This window comes from Cryptomeria japonica, chromosome 9, assembly GCF_030272615.1.
Source record: "Cryptomeria japonica chromosome 9, Sugi_1.0, whole genome shotgun sequence".
Taxonomy (NCBI): domain Eukaryota; kingdom Viridiplantae; phylum Streptophyta; class Pinopsida; order Cupressales; family Cupressaceae; genus Cryptomeria; species Cryptomeria japonica.
Window position 1 is genome coordinate 563,799,313 of NC_081413.1, and position 21,559 is coordinate 563,820,871.

Here is a 21,559-nt window from a genome sequence, read left to right on the forward strand (position 1 = left end):
TTTCACATTCTAGTATTAAATTACTTCAACCATATCAAATTACCTAAGTAGCCCGTTCGGGTTCGAGCACTGGTTCAGGTTTGAGAACCCAGTACGCTGGTACGACAAAAATTTGAAAAGGGGTTTGGGTTTGTCTGTACAATATATATAGCCTGAAAGCATGAATTAAGATTAGCATGTCACATAGAATCATATAAACAACAAAACCAACATAAACTTGTAATCATAGCATCATATACATCAAGTTTAATATCAAAATGATAAAATATTCAAGTATCATTGTTTCAACTTTCAACAATTTAAAGTTTAATCATCAAATGGATTCTCTAATTCATCAACATCATCATTCTCAGCCTCCTCATCATTGACATTGACATTAGATGAACCAATGCAAATGCCACTTGCACTTGTACTTGCACTATAAGTTTGCTCACTATTCGAGTCATCAAATGCAACAAACTGAGAAGCGGAAGAATCCAAATTAGTATGGTCTGGCTCTATATCCCACACCTTTGTTTCCCCTTGCTCGTAGTCATGTTGCTTGCGTGAAAGAAGACGTAGGTTCGAATGCACATATACTAAATTCTCCTGTCTTTTTGATTGCAATCTATTGCGCTTTACTGAGTGGATGAAATAGTATGTGTTCCAATTTCTTTCTGATGCAGATGAACTAGCAACCTATGAAGACAAAGTAAACTATAAATAAAACTTGTGATTAATTTTAATTAATTAAACTTTTGATAAAACTTTGACAGCGAGGGGTTGTAGGTTTTGGAAGCATGTGCCATGGAAGTATCACCAACTACGAGCATTCTTCTTGAATCTACGATGAAGTGCATCAACACTTAGACCATTTCCATTCGCAAATTCTATGAATTCATTTGTAATAATACCTCACCAATCATCATCGGGGTAAAGGCTAAGGAATGCTGCCTTGTACCCATCAGACACTTCTAAATCTCTCCATGGTGCAAGCCTTCTTGGTTGATGAAAAAATTGATTGCTATAGTACTTTAGTGTCAAGGCATAGGCAAGAAGATGCAAAGGAGTGGTCATCGTATTCCACCTTTCCACAACAATTGCTTCCACTTGTTTGAAGAATTTCTCCTCGGGGTTTTGCTCTCTCGCTTTTTGTAATGCACTTCATTTTTTCAAGCATTGAGTCAATGCCATCATAAATCTCATCAATGCAAGGCCTATCCATGTCAGTGTAGTGAATCATTCTCATAATGGGCTTAGTGAAACTAAGGAGATATGTCACAAGATCCCACCATGTGTCATCCAATATCCTGACCCTAATTCTTGCTGCCCTCTCACTGCTGCTCTGCTTCCATATAGCCCAATTTTGACTGATCACCATATTGCAAAGTCCCACTTTAACTTTCACAGGTTGTCTCAAGACGATTTTGTTTTATGCAAAACGGATCTCAACAACCTATAACACAAATAATGCCAAAATGATTAAAAAATAAAGCCAAACTTTAAAGAAGAATTCACATTATAGGTTACACAATGAAATTATGAACATTGAAAATAAAAATTTAAAAAATTAGAAAATGTAAAATTAAATTACTATTTCACTTACCTTCAATAGCTCCAAGCTCGAAAAGGATCTAAAAATCCCTTGAGACATGTGGTGGTTTGTGATGAACATTTGGATGTCCTCAGCCTCTGCATAAACTTGCTTGATCCATTCAATTTTATTCCCAATCTTTTGTAGCATAAGATTGAGTGAATGGATGGCACAAGGTGTACAAAAGATGTGATGACAACGTTCCTCAACCAACAAACCGACCACTCTTCAATTTTTTGCGTTGTCCATTATGAGTTGAACAACATTGCGGGGTCCCGCTGTCTCAATGGTAGAGATGAGAATATATGAAATAAATTGGCCATCTTTTACCTGGTTCTCACAATCCACAACTTTCAAAAACATTGCCTCTTTAGGGGACATCACTATGACACTGATCAAGGGATGATTTTTAGAATCTTTCCACCCATCTGAAACAATTGATACACCTGTCTCAACCCATGAATCCCTTATGGGCTTCAATGCATCTTCAACCCCCTTCACCTCTCTTTCCAATAAGGGTCCACATACCTTCTCATAACTTGGGCCCTTATACCCTCTTAGAGCTTCATTAACACTTTTCAACATTTTTTTCCAATATGTGGAGCAAACAACATTGAAAGACAACCCATTTGAATATATGCATCTTGCTACATCTTGGTCGGCAATGTCTCGACTCTTATTTTGAAATGCAGTTTTTGAAGGCTCCTTTGATCTTTTGCATGTAATGGATGCTTCACTTTCAAGCTCAGCTATGGAAAAAAAGAGGTGGTTTTCTACTACAACATTGGGTTTAGATGGGGCTTGCATTCCCTTTGTTTTTTTTCGAGCGGTTTGATTTAATCTATGGACTTCTCTCTCTTTTGTTGCTTCATGGTCCCTAATATATTTCAACACCCTATCATCTGGTATAGGCACACCATCTTTTCGAGGGCATTTTTTGATGCCTCCTCTTCGTATTCCACATAAATGGCCTACCACCCGAAAATATGAACTATTACGTTCTTTACCACATCCTTGGCATTTCCAATGGAATCCCCTACTGCCTGGAAGCGGTTGTATAATGTCAACATACTTCCATTGGGGAGATTTTGGATAATTTCTTTGTTTTGATTGTTCATTTGTGCCTATGGAGGAAGAGGTAGATGCCATTCTAGGTCCTATGGCAAGAAATAATATGAACACATTTAAAAACAAAAACAAAATAATGTTTCATGTTTGACAATTTGTGAAACAAAATTTGAAAAAAACTTCAAAAACCTACCTTTGTCAGCCAATGGGAGCTTGCAAACGTGTGGAAATGATGCTGCAACACTTGTTGAAGCTTCAAAAATCAGTCTTCAATTCCTATTTGATGTTGGAAGCCAAACTTTCTTCAACTTGCTAGCAAAAAACTGATGTTTGCAATGCAAATGAGGAGATATGATCCAACTTTATGTTTTAAAACTTACTTTTAGGGTTTATTTTTATTTTTTAAGTGGTGGAGTTGACAAAATTATGAAATTTTGCCAAAAAAAGTCATATTTTGGGCCACTGGATGCCCGGTTTCGACCTGGGTCTGCTTGAGTTTGCTCAGGTTCGAACTGGGTCCACCCTAGTTCGAACCAACCCTCCCAATCACAGACATTGGTCAGACCAGATCGGGACTCGGACCAGGACCGAACTGGATCAGTACCAAGGGCCCATGGGGTGAACCCTGCAACTTAGCAAATTACCATTAATGCTAGTAATAAGATGATGACATTTTCAAATTCATTGACTATGCACAAATAGTTATTACGGGCCGACTCGACATGATGACTGGGTTTTCTGAAAGCTACAGTGTGGTAGTCAGTGCTCAAAATAGTAAAATAATAAAATCAAGGGAGTCACCCTAATCAAGGGTCGATGGGTTTTGGCTTGGGGTATTTGGCTAGTGTGCTATCTCATGTTAACCACTGTCGTGGATATGGGCATGTTCAAACCTATGGAGCCAGGTGGAGTTGATGCCTTGTACCTATTAGTCACTAAAACATTCACACGTTAAGTGTACTTGCTCATGCATTTATAAATAATCAAAATAAATTGAATCATTGAAGGGAATTTTTAACATTGTATGCATTCTCATATATTCAAATGATACAATATCATCCCCTTCATATCTAATTATCAATTAACTCCATAATAATTTCATCTAATTAATTGCTTTAAATAGCATCGTTAGCAACATGATATCTCATCAAATCAAAATAACATAAAATATGATTCATTACTTTTAATCAACTAATCTAGTTAACATCTCTTATCTCATTCTAGTCATTACTCAAAGTATCTATATATACATCTCTCAATGGTAATTCCAAATCACTACATTGGTTTATCTGAATTGTTGAGCCCCATAGATCTAGATTATGCCAGAGCAACAACCCAATGAGTCAAGTACCCTAAATCAATCATGCAATGGTTCTCACAACTAGGCAGAAAAATAAAACACACATCTCAATGCAACAACATAATAAAATCACCATGAAGCAATCCAACACATAATTGGTCTAGAACGATCATGAACATATATTAAAATTGAGCATCAGATAAACACTCAAAATCACATGCACTGCAACAATGAAGAGTCCAAAGCAAGATCAAGCATCACAAAAGATCCACATCTAAACTGCAAAATATACAATTCATAGGCATAAAGCCAAGTGCACATACAAAAGTATGAAATGCAGAAAAGCAGACTGGAGGGGCATTATAAATTGTAAATGTTCTCTCACATGGAACATCTCTTTCTCAACAAGAGGATGACAAGAGGCACTTAATGAGTACCTCAAGGGAGAATGATGCATTAGAATAGTAAACTGACCTTGGAAAAACAACAACATTAACATTTGGAAGGTCCGAAAGAGGCAATCCCTTGTGAGGAAAAAAGCACCAAAAGCCTAAACCTCCCATAGGTTGATGTATAATGACCTATCAATCTAATCTTATCATAAACCAAGTGAGTCTCAAGATACTCTTGAGGTGAAGGTGTTGGGCAGCAAATTTGGCTTGGAAAAGACATTAAGGTATTGCCTATTTGCACTGAATCATATGTTGAAGCATCATCATTTGAACCCACTCAACCCAAGCATGCTTAGTAGAAGTAAAACTAGGGCCTCAAATCTTTGAACTAACTGCAAAGCACAATATACTTAATAATTACATCAAAGACATGCATCTTCAAAGGGATATGTTGGAGTTGTACTTGAATATATTGATGATCTAGAGTGGAAAGTGGGGCATATCCTTCAAAAAGAAGAGATTGAGAGGCAAGCTATAAAGAAAGAAATAGGCCAATGAACTAGACTCTCTAATTAGTGTAAGAAGTGGTGATCTCTATCAAGAGGAAGAAATGAAACTTGGAAAGAACATTCGTTGTATTTTTCAAGGCCATAAACTTAGTTTTATTAAGGTGGACTACAATTCAGAAAGGTTACAAAACTCAAGATGAGCGTTAAGTTGTTTTTGTAAGATGTTGGGTTAGTGATAGAGATGGCCCACGTTATTAGCAATGAACAATATAGCTATCAAAACATGGTGAAGCAAGCAATCATCATCTATATTAATATGTTGTCTAAGAACATCAAGTTCATGCATGTAGATATTGAAGAGGGTTAGTTAATGAGGGAAATCTTGCTTGGCTTTAATATTACTCTAGACAAAGTCAAAGAGGTTTGAGGAGTTCAAAATCGTTCAACAACTATCTTAGAGCCTCATAGTTGTAGGAATGAGAGTCTTATAACTGTTGATATCTTGCAACTTCTAGAACAATAGATGCCTCTAGCTAGAGCAAAGAAATGGGACTCAGACTCGGACTCGGCTCGGACTCGACAAGGCTGAATTGGACTCGACTCGGGACTCGGAGTCAGACTCGGCTTTAGACTCGACTGGACTCGGGAAAGTGAAAAACTCAAGAAATTTAGAGATTTTTAAAGATTTAAAACTTGTTTCATGCACTCTTTATTGAATACACCTTAAAGACACAATAACATCATCAAACTCGGCTCATTTGATTACATACACAAGTATACATCAATCACATTAGCATAAACACAAATTGTAGCTAAAGGAAATACCAAACATAAATATATAAATATTGTCAAATGCATACAATATTACAAAACTCATGGAATAAAAAATCCATGTCATCATATGATCATCATCAAATGTTCCACACAAATAACAAAGGTAAATACAACTACAAGCCTATGGCTCAGAGGAGCGTGCACCCTCTCACCCTGGCCCCCTTCGAAGGCGTTTAAGGTAGGTCCTGGATGATTCGGAAGCCATAGTCGCTCCCCGTGACACCATGCCATGCTCACCAACATCAGGAACATCTGTGTCACTATCAGTATCTCCTGCTCTGCTCGTGCTCTCTGCTCCTCCTCTGCCATGGCTACAACCTCAGCCTCTATATCTACCAGGTCGATCCAATCAGTGTCAGACTCGGAGGTTAAATTTTCCCTACTTCTATCGACGCAATTTCCCCCCATATTTTTCAACAGGGGTTTGGGGGCAGCGCCCCTTGTACGCTCCCTGTCGCGATACAGGGCGGGGTCGAGGGGCAGCGCCCCGCGAGGCCAAAAAGACTTTTATTATTTAGCGAAGGCATCAGGTGTTATTTTTCTCATTCTCAGGTGGAGGTTGAAGTGAACAAAGATGAGACTATTCATTTTAAAAAATCTTTAAAAAATGCATTTTTTTGGCCTTTTTTGGGCCTTGCTGCCGGCTGAGTCCTAGGCATAGGACTTGCTGAGTTTGGTGAGTTCGCCCTCTAGATTTGGACGAGTCCGAGTCCGAGTCCGAGCTCGCCAGACTCGGGGGGCATGTCTCGTACTCGGGCTCGCTGAGTTTGGCGAGTCCGAGGCGATTTTCCGATCTTTGAGCTAGAGTCAAAGGCCTTCATGAAGTCCACAAAACAACAGATCTATAGAAGATTGATGATGACTCTCTTTGATAATTTCTCATAATGTGAAAATGTAGTCAATAGTTTGGAAGTCTCTCTTGAAGACAACTTACCTCAGAGTCTTATAACTGCTGATATCTTTCAATTTCTAGAACAATAGATGCCTCTAGCTAGAGTCAAAGGCCTTCATAAAATCCACTAAACAATAGAGCTTTAGAAGATTGATGATGAGCCTATTTGATGATATCTCATAATGTGAAAATGTAGTCAATAGTTTGGAAGTCTCTGTGAAAGACAACTTAACCCATGACTCTCAAATTCTTGTTTTGTAGCACCTTAGAAATTAGTTTGTCTATTGCTATAGTATAGAGTTTTGCAAATCTATGACCAACCATGATATTCCTATAATTAGTTGGATTAAAGCTATCCCCAGATTTGTGAATGGTGTGGATGATATTTTCTGATCAAGCAAATGGGAAACCCAAAATGAGCAACGTCATTGAATAGTTGTGAAGCAAGGTAGGCAAGTGAATCTACACATGGTGAAGTAGGCAACCATCATCTACGTTAATATGTTGTCTAAGAAGAACATCAAGCTCATGCATGTAGATATTGAAGAGGGTTAGTTAAAGAAGGTATTATTACTTTGCTTTAACATTACTCTAGACAAAGTCAGAGAGGTTCAAGGAGTTCAAAATTGTTCAACAACTATCTTAGAGCCTCATAGATGCAGGAATGATTCTTATAACTGCTGATATCTTGCAACTTCTAGAACAATAGATGCCTCTAGCTAGAGTAAAAGGTCTTAATGAAGTCCACAAAACAACATAGCTTTAGAAGATTGATGATGAGCCTCTTTGATTGTATCTCATAATGTGAAAATGTAGTCAATAGTTTGGAAGTCTTTCTTGAGGACAACTTACCCCTTTACTCTCAAATTCTTGTCTTGTAGCACCTTAGAAATTAATCTGTCTAGTGCTATGGCATAGAGTTTTGCAAATCTCCGACCAATCATGATAATCCTATAATTAGTTAAATTGAAGCTATGCCCAAATTTGTGAATGTGGTGGACAATACTTTCTGATCAAGCAAAGGGGAACCCAAAATGAGCAACCTCATTGAGTGGTTGTGAAACGAGGTAGGCAAGTGAATCTACACATGGTGAAATAGGAAACCATTATCTACATTAATATGTTGTGTAAGAAGAACATCAAACTCATACATGCATATATTGAAGAGGAATAGTTAAAGAGGACAATCTTGCTTGCTTTAATATTATTATTCTTTGTTGGCATTGTGTTGTCATTGATGTCAACTGATATGGGATGACTACCGATAGAAGAGATGTTTGTGCAACACTGTCATGTAGGAGTACAAGATGAGATATCCTTGATATCACCCTGTGTTGCAGAACACCGGTAAGATAAGGAAGAGAATGTCATTCAGATGAATGACCACTAGAGTCACCGGTACACAAGTTAGTGTTTGACTTGTGTATGGATGAAATGGATAGGTTATTGGTACAGTCTAACATCGGTAAGGAAAGGATGTCAATTGGTAAGCAATGTGTTGACAATGGGTAGGATGCTTGGATGCTGTTTATGAAGAGGCAGAATGTTACCTAAATCACATCAACATTGGAGGAGAAGAATGAATAGGTCACCAGTATGCTGTGTGGTTGCTAAACAACATGACTCCCACCGGATGAAGATGCAGTCACCATGTGAAGAGATGACTGACAGTGAATGTGCCCACACCGGATCACATGTGCCTGGTTGAAGATATGCTGCACAAACAGGGAAGTCACATGTGTGCATTGTAGGATGCAGATGACAAGGTATCACTCCACCGGTAAGTGGAGCTTATCTCCTACTATGTATCATGTGCATTATAGTTCTGTGAGATAAGGAAGAAGAGGTAAAGGCAAGTTTTTGAAGGGTCACACTGGATCTACCGGTGAAACAAAGGAATGCCTCAAGTGCATGAAATTAGGGTTATGCATTGGACCGAAAGAGAACGCATGTTGGGATGCCGGTGCAGTTGAAGTATGTTGGTTTTGTCTCTTTGATAAACTGGTCAAGATATGGTCCAAGCTGATCAGGGAGAAGGCAAGGCTGAGCAGAGGCAGTCAGAGGAGAATGGACGGATTGAAGATGGAGTTTGGTGAAGGTTGATGACATAGTATCATCAAGAGTGTTTATCGGTATGTATGTCCACCGGTAATACAGACAAGGTGCAGATGCAAAAGACTCCCATCTGATGAAGATGAACATGCTATGGATAGACATGTTTGGTGACCGGTTAAGGAGTTCCATCGGCAGTTCAACAAAGAGCAGACATGAGGAGTTAATCGGTAAAATGTGAGATACCGACAAGGTTAGTAAATTGACATAAAAGAAGTGCTGGTTGTGTGTTTGGTCGGTGATCCTGTCTGAACCGACACACCGATCCAAGCTGGCAGTTGGTCAACATGGATGCCACGTGGAGTCAAGGTGGCGAACTTGCATGCAATTGTAGATGGAATGTGCACCAACGAGGTTGTTGAAGGGTTGGTCAATTACCCTGTTCATATCGACACAGATGATCTAGCAGAGGTGGAGGTCGACGTGGATGCCACGAAGAGATGAAGTGGCAAGCTCGTAGAGGTCGGTGAAGTGCCATTTGGGGATAGGTGTTTCTACAGGTATGCATTTAATATGGATCCCATGATTTGTGGATCGGATCAGAGGAGTGCGGCTCGAGGAAGAATGAACGATAGAGAAAAATCAGAGAGTTGTTGGCACCTGAATCGAAGCAAGAAAATCAGATTGTGAGAAGACCTCGAGAAGGAAACAACAAAAATATTAATGGTGTTTTGATAGATGCAGGTCGAGATACAGGGCCGTGGTTGCTAAGTTTAGAAAACGTGTACTGGAAGGCGCATTAATGGCGGTGATGTGCAAACAACTGTCTGGGGGATCAAATTGGATAAGATTTGATTGGATTTGGTTTGCCTCGAGGTTGATGAGGAAAACCTAACCGCCTGAGATTTGAATTGGCTTTTGGCGAGAAGACTGGGCTATAAATAAGCAAGCCAAAGGTATTGTGAAGTGCTGCTGAACAAAAGAACATAGAGCTGTTGCATGTGAGAGGAGATCAGTCAAGTGCTCATCAAGGAGATATAGAAGAGATTGAGTGTGAGGGAGAACGAGGTTGAAGTGTTCAACTGGTAGAAGTGCAGAACTGGTAGTGTCAATACCGGTAGAGAAGAAGAAAAGGTAACTGCAGAGAAGGCAGGCATAGAACCAGCTGAGTGTAGTATCGGTGGAGAGTAGCAGAGCAGTTGAAAGAAGTGAGAACTGACAGAGAGAGAGAGAACCGGTAGAGGAGGAAAAGAGGCTGAACCGATAAGGTTGCAGCAAGAAGATAAGATTGCAGCAGTGAGTGGGTGAGGTAGAGAACCGACAGTGAACTAGATAGAAGATCCAGAAGAGAGATTTGCAGAAGAGTTACAAAATTCATTTGTAACATGGTTCTAAATTTGTAGATGATTATGTTTTGTATTAACTGAGTTGTAGCTCGGTGTAGGGGTTGTAGCCCATAAACAAGTTAGGGGTTGTTGCCCTAAATCAGGGGTTGTAGGTCCTTGGGTTGGTGCCCTAAACATTGTAACAAATTTTCATTGTGAGGCTGGATTCGAGCAGTAGTCTCCAACAACATTTCTCACCGAGGTTTTTCCCATCTTGGGTTTTCCTTGTACACACTAGTGTTATGTGATGTCCCTTTGTGTGAATGCATTTGTGTTTAGTCTCCTCACTAACCGGTAAGTCTGCATTCAGTTAGATCTGTTAATCGGTGTACTCACATAGGATTGTTAAAGGGAAAAGATTGAGAACCACTGATTCACCCCCCTCTCAGTGGTGCATTGTCTCTAACATTCTTGTCTTGTAGCACCTTAGAAATTAGTCTGTCTAGTGCTATGGCATAGAGTTTTGCAAATCTCCGACCAATCATGATAATCCTATAATTAGTTAAATTGAAGCTATGCCCAGATTTGTGAATGTGGTGGATAATACTTTCTGATCAAGCAAATGGGAATGCAAAATGAGCAACCTCATTGAATGGTTGTGAAACAAGGTAGGCAAGTGAATCTACACATGGTGAAATAGGAAACCATTATCTACATTAATATGCTGTGTAAGAAGAACATCAAGCTCATACATGCATATATTGAAGAGGAATAGTTAAAGAGGACAATCTTGCTTGCTTTAATATTATTATTCTTGTATTGTAGCACCTTAGAAATTAGTCTGTCTAGTGCTATGGCATTGAGTTTTGCAAATCTCCAACCAATCATGATAATCCTATAATTAGTTAAATGGAAGCTATGCCCAGATTTGTGAATGTGGTGGATAATACTTTCTGATCAAGCAAATGGGAACCCAAAATGAGCAACCTCATTGAATGGTTGTGAAACAAGGTAGGCAAGTGAATCCACACATGGTGAAATAGGAAACCATTATCTACATTAATATGTTGTGTAAGAAGAACATCAAGCTCATAAATGCAGATATTGAAGAGGAATAGTTAAAGAGGACAATCTTGCTTGCTTTAATATTATTCTAGACAAAGTTGAAGAGGTTCAAGGAGTTCAAAATCATTCAACAACTATCTAAGAGCCTCATAGTTGCAGGAATGAGTCTTATAATTGCTGATATCTTACAACTTCTAGAACAATAGATGCCTCTAGCTAGAGTCAAAGGCCTTAATGAAGTCCACAAAAGAGCAAGACTTTAAAAGATCGATGATGAGCCTCTTTGATGATATCTCATAATGTGAAATTTTTTGGGAGTCTCTTAAAGAGAACTTATCCCTTGACTCTCAAATTCTTCATTTGTAGCACCTCAGAAAGAGTGTCTAGTGCTATGGCATAGAGTTTTGCAAATCTATGACCAACCATGATAATCCTATAATTAGTTGGATTGAAACAACTCCAGATTTGAGAAGGACGTGGAAAATAATTTCTGATCAAGCAAATGGGAACCCAAAATGAGCAACCTCATTGAATAGTTTTGAAACAAGTTAGGTAAGCGAATTTACACCATACTTGAGAAACTCATGTTCAAGTCGCATATATTTGGTAACTTTGCTTGAGCAGAGCTTCGAAATAGCTCTCTAGATGCAACTTGTAGAAAATAAATGATAATTGGAGGAATGCTGGTGAGATAGATCATTGAGAGAGCATAGACCCAAGTTAGTGGGTTGATATGTAGTGTGCATGTTCCTTAGAAGGGCATGGTAGAAGATCTTAGGGGAATGACGGAGGCTAGCAAGGAGCTTGTGTTGCTTTGATGCAAGAAACTTGTGTTTCTTGTGCTGAAATAATAGTTTCTATTGGTGGCAAACATGGAGGAGGGTCATGGACAAGGGAATGCAGAGTCGCCTATGCATATATTTGCACTTCCTTTGTCAAATAATTATTCATAGGGCAAGAACCATGAAGATGGGGTCAAGTTGGTTGATGATCGTGTGGGGAAAGGAGTGATTGGCTACCTCCCAAAGGACATAGGCAATGAAATCACACATGGCAGCAGTTGTATAAGGTGGAAAGGAGTAGAAGTTGGACATAAGTTGGGAAAGCTAGGAAGTGTAGTTTGTAATGTCCCCTTTTTAGCAGTTATCTGGCAATTTATCATTAGCCGTTTTTGTCATGGTCCCGAGGGCTAACCAGGACTTTGCAGGGATCTGTGATGGATTTGGCCTAGGCAAATTCAGTTTCAGGCCAAACGGAGTTGATTTGACAGGGTTTCCAGGAACTTACTATTTATAGTAAGTCAGTTTGGGCACAGTGTCGGGTGAATTTTGGAGCGAATTTGGTTGACTTTATTTTGGTGCATTTATTTATTTGCCTGGAATGCTTTTTAAATGGGGGAATTAATTATTCAGGCAAAATCCAAAAGTTTCTAAAGTCAAATTTAATTTTTTAACTTAAGGGGTTATTTAATGCTGAAGCTAATGTCAAAAAAGAAATATTAAAAGTACCCCATAAGGGGATAATAATATTTTATTCTACTTTCATTTATCCCACATTGTTAGTGCCTTGGGATGTGTGCCAAAGAGAAGTAATAAATATGAGCATTTAATGAGGATTCAGACATCTTGGAATTTGTGTTCTTGGAAATTGGGAAGCTGAGGTTTTGGAGAAATCTGGAACTCTTTCTTGGCATTTGGGGACGAAATCCCTCAGATGTGACATTTCTCTTGCCTGTGAGAGACCAGGTTTGAGAAATCGCTAAAATGAATTGAGCAATGAAGGGAAGTTAGAAACTTTCAGTCTGGGACAATTTTGTTGCAGGGCACACTGAAGTTGTAAGGAAATTCTATTGTCAAATACAATGCTTTGGTGTTGAAGGTTCCGGTTTAGGAAATCCTTTAGTTCAGAGGGGAAAATAGTATTCCACAGTAAATCGTGGGAACTGAGCAGTACCATAACTGCAAATGAATCACATTATGTATAGCAGTAGCGAAGTATGTAGTGGAATTTGAGGTTCATGGAGTTTGTTGACAGTCTTAGCAAAGATTAAACCCTCTCTGCAAGCCGTGGACTTCTTTCATTGGCTGGGGTGAATACACAACCTTCTGCTGGGCGCGACTTGTACCATTTACTGTACGTGGTAATTTTCGACCTGCTGGGTGTTGGAGCCACATTTCTGGGTATCGTGCTGGTTGTTTTGAGCTGGGACAGCGACTTCAAGACTGTTGGTAAACATTATTAGCATTAAGACTCCTGGAGTTGTTTGCTGGGTGTAGCACCACCCTTGCCGACTGTGATAACTCTTTCCTGAGTGTGGTGAGTGGTAACAGTTGTATGAAGTTTATTGGACTGGGCGCATGATTCCCACCAGCTGCACGTGGGGGCAAATAGATTGGACAGTTCGTGGGCTGCTGCAGAAGATCATTACTGCCAGTATATTAGAGATTAATCCGATGCTTCCAGGTTCTTTGGTTGTGAACTTAATTCTGAAATTTTGAAACTTGTAGTAACTTTTTCTCCTAAACATTGGATGTGTTGTATACTGAAAGCAAATTATAATTCTAAAAACTACAGCAGTAGCAATACAACAAGTTCTCAGTATTGGAAGTTTGAAATCTGTCTTGAATGAATGTGTATAGTTCCTTGATTGTGGTATTGCTTTAGAAATAAACTATTCCAACAAAACACAAAACGCACCAGGTACCAACTAAACCAACAGGAAACCATTGACAGAAAAAATCAGATATTGAGCATCAACTGTTTGACAAAATTCCTTAAGGAGAGATTGGGTAGATCCAGGTAACTGGGCCAGCCTATTACATAGTCAATGGTGCACTTGCCATCAAAACGGATCATGGTGTGCCAAGGATTGTGGACCTAGGGGGTGGGGGATGAAGGGGGGGTAGTGGGGGAAGTCGCTTAGTGAAGGTTAAAGCAACATGATCAATAAGGGGGGTTGATGTGGGACAAAGAGGCCCAAGTGTGAGTGGTGAATTTAAGTGCTTCTTAGTGGGGCCGGAATTTGATTACAAGGGTGTTTTCGAGAGTTGACAGGAACAACAACATTAGCCTCTTTCTCTAATGGAGAACATTCAACTTGTAATTTGTATAGTGAGCAGTTTGTTTATACCCTTAGAAGCAAGGTGTATCTTCTTAATTCATTAGATTCTTATCAACATTTATGTTTTGGGTGTTGATGAATGCCAATCTTAGCTTTGACAATTTTGAATGTGAATCTTTGGGAATCTTGGGCTCCATCATCCAAGAGCAAAAAGGCATTTTTGGATATAAGAGATGTCATTAGTAGCGCAATAGAGTGAAGAGTAGGTTGTAATATATTGTAAGGGAGGGCTCTTCTTATAGAACTTATCATTGCACCTGTCATGGTTTTAACTTTTATCCTAAAAACAGTGAGTTCAAGACAGTGTCTTTAAAATTGATCATGCCTGCCACAATTTTGATGGCTAAAACAAGAGCCTTGTAGTAATTGTCTGCTCTCAAATGTAACTTAAAAACTTCAAATAGGCTTTATCCAATGAGGCTTCTCAAGATTGATATGAATGCAAAGTAGAGTTTCCAAGTTTTGGAAATCTGAATTCTTAGTGAGGAAAAAATTCTAAAAATCTGGAGTTCTAGAATTTTTTGGAAAGTCTGTAAAAAATATCATATAACATAAATATATGTAAAGTTCAATTGCTGGGCCGAGCAGAGCAAGTAGGTTGGGATATGGGTTTTTACTTTTTACTATTTAGATAAATGAAATTTAAATCTAAAGTGATAAAGATGCTGGGATCGCATCAGAATCAATTTGGTATGTCTTTTAAATCTAGAGTTAACAGAGTCTAGGCCCAGACCCAGCTTAATTTGATAACTATGAGACAATGTGTAGTACAAGGGCTGTTGTGCATTATTTTTTAGGTGTATGAATTTTTAGTTAGTTTTAGTAGTTTCCCTCTTTATATAAAGGACATGTTCTATGAAAGAAAAATAATGCCTGAATTTGCTGTCAAGCCAAAGATGTTGGCTATCAAATTTGGGCTGGACAATGCCTTGAGGGTTTTGCTTACAATAAGTCATAGGTTGGTGCATGATAGTTTGTGCTCTCAACAAATGCCTATTCAAGTCACACTAAACTACAGCCCTGTATCTTGGAGCATAAAGAGTAGTGGTTTAATCATGTCCTTGGGGGGCACGTTTAAAGGGATGTATAAAAAATGATTCTGAAAGTAGTGGCACTCCAAAGCAGAGAGATATCATCTTCAAAGTCATGATTTAGAGTTAGGCTGTAAGATGAAGATGGCATCACTTGATTCTTAATGATATCATTGATTTACATAATCTTGTGGCACCATGTATTATATTTGTTGTTGCACTTCTTACCCTTTTTGACATAAGCTGGTCGAAAACCCAATCAAATTCATTATTCTCTGTTAGCTTTCAGCTTTTAGCTTCTTTTCCTTTTAGACAGTGGAACTCATTGAGTAACTCTTGTGAGTGTTGTTAGATGTTCTTTTGACTCCCAGTATCCTACTTTAGTGCTCTGTGTACATTAATTTGACTTATATTATTTGAAATTTCATAGTTAATATTCTGATCTGGCTGATCTAGTCCAAACTGGCATACTTATTATATAATATGCCAATATGCATATTTTATAGGTCAAACATTGACCCCAGTTTGGTTTCATCTCTCACTTCTGCAGTTTCCTGATACCTCTATTGTAAGTTGAAAAAAGGACAACTGAAGGGTAAAAATCTTAGTACTGACCAATACTCTAATTGACAATGACCCTGCCTTAGTGTTGGTTATGTGTGTTGATATTCAGTTTCAGAAAGATTGGTTGTATTCAGAAAGTTTAAAGGGAAACTCGATCCATTTTTTTGCTATTGCATTTGACTCGTCTACTTTTATTCCTCACCAAATAAGAACATACTTAAGCTTCTGACCTTGTATTTTTGTCTGTACTGGTTTCCAATGGGATGCTTAACAGCAGTGGTGTCAGAGTGGGTTTAAATTTTCTCTACAATCCTGCACCACGTCTGATGATGATAGATGTATCTTGGAAGTTGGAACACATCTCCCGTGCCATTATTCCAAGCGCTATAAAGATCATCAGATGATATGGAAAACATATTAGATTCCATGAATATATTAGATGATATTGTATAAAATTCAAATACACACTCAAAATCAATCTGACAACATGGAATCACGATTAAGAGGACAAGAGAAATACAAAAGTGAATATGAATGAAGAAACATGCACCCTTTCTAAGTCAGCAGGCATAAGGACTCAAAGGAGACAATGTACTAGACTTTAAACCTGAAATATCCCCTGCAGTTGTTAGACTGAATATGCAAGGATTATTGACAAACAGTTGACTGTCAATCTGAGTGTTATGCAGATTTTATAACTTGCATGTTATGCAGTATGACCGTCACAGAGTTTCAGACTTGTTTCTGTAGGTATCAACCACAAGTTTTCATCAATGTATAACTTACAAACAACTTCTTAATGATAGTTTAATCTGCTAGGATGAATGTAGTTTATAATGTAATTACACCAATTTTGGATGCAAATCATACACCTACAGCTGACTGTAATTTAAGAAAACAGTTGGCATGAAACCTTGAGACAAAGTACAAATGTGATGCACCTTATTACTCCTTTTATTCATGAGACAATAGATTCATTACGAAGGTCAAACAAGTGCCAAATGACCTAGCAACCTAGCAATAAGTACTCAGAAAATCTGGACATATGGCAGCCATGGAAGTCTGCATACAACTGTAAATTACATGAGAATTCTGATGCTAAATTAACCTCGTTAGAATTGCCAAGACATGTAATTGAAGAAGCAAGCAAAATCCTTGGTTTTTGAGCCCACACAATGCCAAATCGAATTGTCTTCAGAATTGCCCCTGCTGCAAGTATGAAGGTCTGATAATAATTAATTATCAGCACTGTAGTCTTCCATCAACCCTTGAAAATATTCGCTTTCCTCCTCCAATCACAGCGCTTTCATCAAAGCCAAGTTCGATGCTTGAATATGGAGTTATGAGTAAAATTGTGGGAGACTGACTGTTGCAGGTCTGCAGATTGGTAACAAATTATTACCAGCATGTAAGACTTCTTCCAGTCCCTAAACCTTATCACTGATCATTCCTAATGATAGCGTTTTCATCCATTGCTAGGTTTGTTGTCCAAACAAGAACTTCTTAACAAAATCGTGGTAATGGTGCATGTAGTTCGAACTGCTTCAGATCTGATTTTACCCCTGCAATTTCACTTTTCCACCTTCAAATGCATTCTAAGATGACTCGCCTTATGTCCTTAGTACAAATCGATGCTAGTGAGGGCCAAGTGAGCCAAATCGTGGCTTTCCCCAAATCTGATATAAATCTGAAGAATAACTGAGATTAAGAACTCAGTGAATGTAGTGCAATCAGCTCCAAATGGTAGAATTGTTGTAGACACTTTGATGCCAAAAAATATCTCCAATATGAACCCAAATATAACTAGCCCTTGGCCACCAATGAAGCTCAATTGAGATGACTGAAGTATCACCTCCTCAATGCAACCCCTCAAGAGATCTTTCACTTCCTCAGTTATGCTATCAATGGGAGTTTTCGTTCCCAAAGACAGTATTGTGCAGAAACCCCTTGGCTCCAAAAAACTCAATCAATATCAAAATCAATTCCCAGCTGATTAGAAGCTGAGCTTACCCTCCTTTTATACTTTTTTAATCCATCATCCAGAAGCTTCTAGAAATAATATTAATTTAATCTTATTTCAACTTAAGTGACTTTATGATATAATATTAAATTAAGTCACTTTATCAAATTAATTAAATATAAAGTCATCTTTTAATTTTTAATTTATTTGATAACTTTATAAATAATTAACTTAATACTATTAATTAAAATAAATAATTAAGCTATCTAATAGAAAATAACAATAATTTGGACAACTTAACTAATTAAATTAATAAATAATTCTTACTCCAAAAATGGGGACATTACAGAACCCGAAGTAAATCTCAAATCTGGCATACCAATCATACCTCAATTTATTAGACAATTTCATTCAAAGATGAAGAAGGGAAAATTTATACAATAATTTTACATCTCAAAGGCTCAACATTAGAATGGTACAAAATTCAAATAAAAGCTAAAGGAAATGAGGAAGTTGGAGATAGCCGAAGACTCAAGGCTGCAATGTACAATAGGCTTATCCCTTAAGTGGCATCTTAGAAACACCTAGAAAGTGGTTAGGACTAAGTTGAAGAGAAAACATCAATAGTGTATTGATTAAAAAGTAGAACTGAGCTGCCCGGAAAGTACCAATTAAGATAAACAGGACTTGAATATCAAATTAGAGAGACAAATATCTCAAATGAATTAAATATGGCAGCTCAAGCTATTTCATTATGTCTGATTGGGAGAGCTCAAAACAACACTGCAAAACATTTTCCATAAGAAATAATATAGTGAAATTACAAAAGAAGATAACAATATGATAAACTTAACTTCTGGCACCTTGCAAAAGGCAACTGGGGAGGTGGAGGGGGGCCTGGGAACTGGTCTTAGGAAGCATTACGTGCATAGGAGGCCTTCAATGCCAAATAATAGAGGCAGTAGTCTCTAATGAAACAAATAAGGTAGCTTATGCTATTTCAGTAAATCAGTATTGTCAAAACAACCTACGGATCGCACTTTTGAGAAAAGAAATGCTTTGGGAATGACGGTAATAAAAAAAAACCCATAAACAATTGACAGGAAAAAATGTTTTTCCCCACTGCAAAAATGAAGATTTGATGTTTAAATGTAGCAAGTTCAACTTAGAAAAGTGTTGTTACAGAAACAGTCAAGAAGAAAGAGAAATTAAGTATTGGTGTGTTCAAGCTCAGTAACATTTATTGTCTTTTGAGTTTATTTTCAGTTTAATTGCTTTATTTTTTTGGATTTCATTTCAAAGCAAATTCTAAGTTCACTTTTAATTTAAAATTTACATCAATGAGCTTGCTCCTTTGGAAGATTCTGACTTATGCTAATACAATTGTGTAACTTAGAGACAAGAATGTCCAAGGGGTTGAGCTTAATTGGTTAAAATGTTGGGTTCTCATTGTGGAGACCCAAGTTCAAATCCCCACAGGATATTTAATGGGAATTTAAAATTGTGACTCTTGGTCTTCCATGGTTGGCTTCTAATGTGGATGTGGTTTCTAAATAATTGGTTTTCTAAGGTGACTCTTGGTCTTTCATGAATGATTTTCTAGTGTGTTATCTCATAAGGGGGGCTTCTATTAGTCTCTTTTAAGTGCTTGCAACAAGTTGTGTTTGTCTCATGTAGTTGCTTGTATGTATGAGCAGAATAATTGTAAAGGATCTGTAATTTTTTTTACAGTAATCCATGCAGTCAATCATAACTAGAGAATATACCTCTGATACTGAGATATTTGTGAAGAGTAAACACGTTAATGATGGAGAAACTATATGGTCTACTAGATATCTATTTTTTATGCATATCATATGTCTACTTTTAAAGATTTTTATGATTTTTCTCTATCTTTGAGTGCCCAAGAATGACTTTCTAGCTATATAATGGATTGGGAAATACAAGAATTTATCCCCTGTTAAATTTTTTTTCTCAAATTCAGGTGGAAATGGTCAATACAAAAAGATTGAATGTACAAAAGCATCTTCTAGGGAGCACACCAAGGAGAATTTTATACCATCCTGAAAGCAAGACTTTGCTGGTGATGCGGACAGAGTGTCATGAAAATATCTCTAATCCTGTTTCAGATATCTGCTGTGTTGATCCTCTAAGTGGTTCACTTCTGTCATCATATAAGTTTGATCCTGGTGAAACTGTAAGATGCATGCAGCTATCGAGGGTTGGGAATGAAGAATATCTAGTAGTTGGAACAGGTCTGTCTGCAGGTCGTGCTATCATGCCAAGTGGTGAAGCTGAAACGTAAGTGCAAATTTTGAAATTGAGCTAGTTCTTCTTATATCATATGCCATTCATGGTAAATTATATTGCTTGCATTTGATTCTATTCTGTCAATCATATTTCATTTTTGAAAGAATTTCAAAACTAAACTAGGCCACAGGGCTCTTTCTATTCCATAGGTAATTATTGTCTTTGCTACACAAGTTGATTTCCCTTTTGAGTAAGACATAGTTAATACGAACCTTCCAAAGGCTGTAACTGCAACCTAGAATAGGTTTGCTGAAAGCAGATTCTGGATAACATTATTAGTAGCTGGGAAGGTTTGCCTTGGGCTAGAAATATAAGGAAAAATGTTTACATGGTCTTTATTGACTTTGAAAAGTCTTATCATAGAATTAAATTGCAACTTCTTTTTTTAATGTTTAATTTTGGGTTTAGGGGAGTCTTTTTGAAGAGTGGTTGGTGTCATACAATATATTTTAGGATTCTCTGCCTGAATCGAAGTTAATAGTGAGCATACTGTGTTTTTGTTATTGCGTGGATCTATGAGACAAGGTTGTCCTCTGGAATCCTCTCTTTGTAATTGTTCTTGAGACAAGTTTGCCCTCTGGCATTGCTTGTTAAGAGATTCTTCTCTTGGCCCTCTTGTCAAAGGCATTGCTTTTCTAGACCAATCCTAGAAAAGTGAAGTTCAGTTTGTTCATGATAGTTGTTCCTGGCTTTGGAAAAGACATACATGAACTTTTTTTCTCCATATTGGAGATTTATTGTTTTTCTTCAATTTCTAAGATTGTCTTTCGTGAGTTGTTAGTTTTGTTTTGGTTTCTTTCCCTGCAAACTGTTGATTAGAGTTGGGGTAGTTGTGGGTTGATCTTGACAAAATTGTTAGATACTTTGGTATTCTCTTTTTGTTGCAGTGTGTTATTGACAAAATTAAGAAAATGTTTCTAATTTGCAAAGTTGTCTCTTTTCCATGGCTGGTATTTAAGGGTGTCAGAATTTTTGGTCTTCTTATTTCACTTACTAGTTACTACTCTCCTTGCTAGCTCCTTTGCAATACTCGGCCTTTAAGTTATACTTTTATACAAGTTGCTGAGGGATTTTTTGTGGCAAAATGGTAAAGGAAATAAGAAAATGCCCGCAATTGCTGGGGAATTTTGTGGTCAATCCAAGTGTTTTAGAGATTGGGCCTTAAAAACCTTAGATTATAGGGTATTACCCTTGGGAAATAGGCCTTGAAAAATTATTCATGTTAGGCATAACATTATTCATGGGACTCATAAAGGTAGACATGACTGGAAAGGGCTGCATCCTCTAGACCCTATGTTTGGATTATTTGCTGTTTGAGCTAGAGGGTCTCCTTTTTTGGGGTACATTTGGAAAGAATGCGAATCAGTCAAACATCTTTTTGTGGGGCATGGCATCTTTAATAAGGTAAGATTATGTGGTCAAGTTTATAGGTCTCCTTTGGAAACGGTTGATTGGAATAAAGCTCTTGCTGTGGTGAAAAGATGCTTTCCTAGAAGTGGGTTCTCTAAAAATAAAAAAGATTGAAAGCTTTATTAATATCATACATAATGGCAAATTAATTCC

General features: G+C 37.7%; 1 protein-coding gene across 3 annotated transcripts in view; it reads left to right on the forward strand.

Moving 5' to 3' along the window:
• Positions 1-21,559, forward strand: part of LOC131070903 (uncharacterized) — a 225,433-nt gene that overhangs the window by 125,810 nt on the left and 78,064 nt on the right. For all 3 annotated transcript variants that reach the window (XM_058006585.2, XM_058006577.2, XM_059211334.1), the window contains one exon: positions 19,671-19,987. In XM_058006585.2, the coding sequence (XP_057862568.1) occupies positions 19,671-19,987 (317 nt within the window). The remainder of the gene's footprint in view (positions 1-19,670; positions 19,988-21,559) is intronic.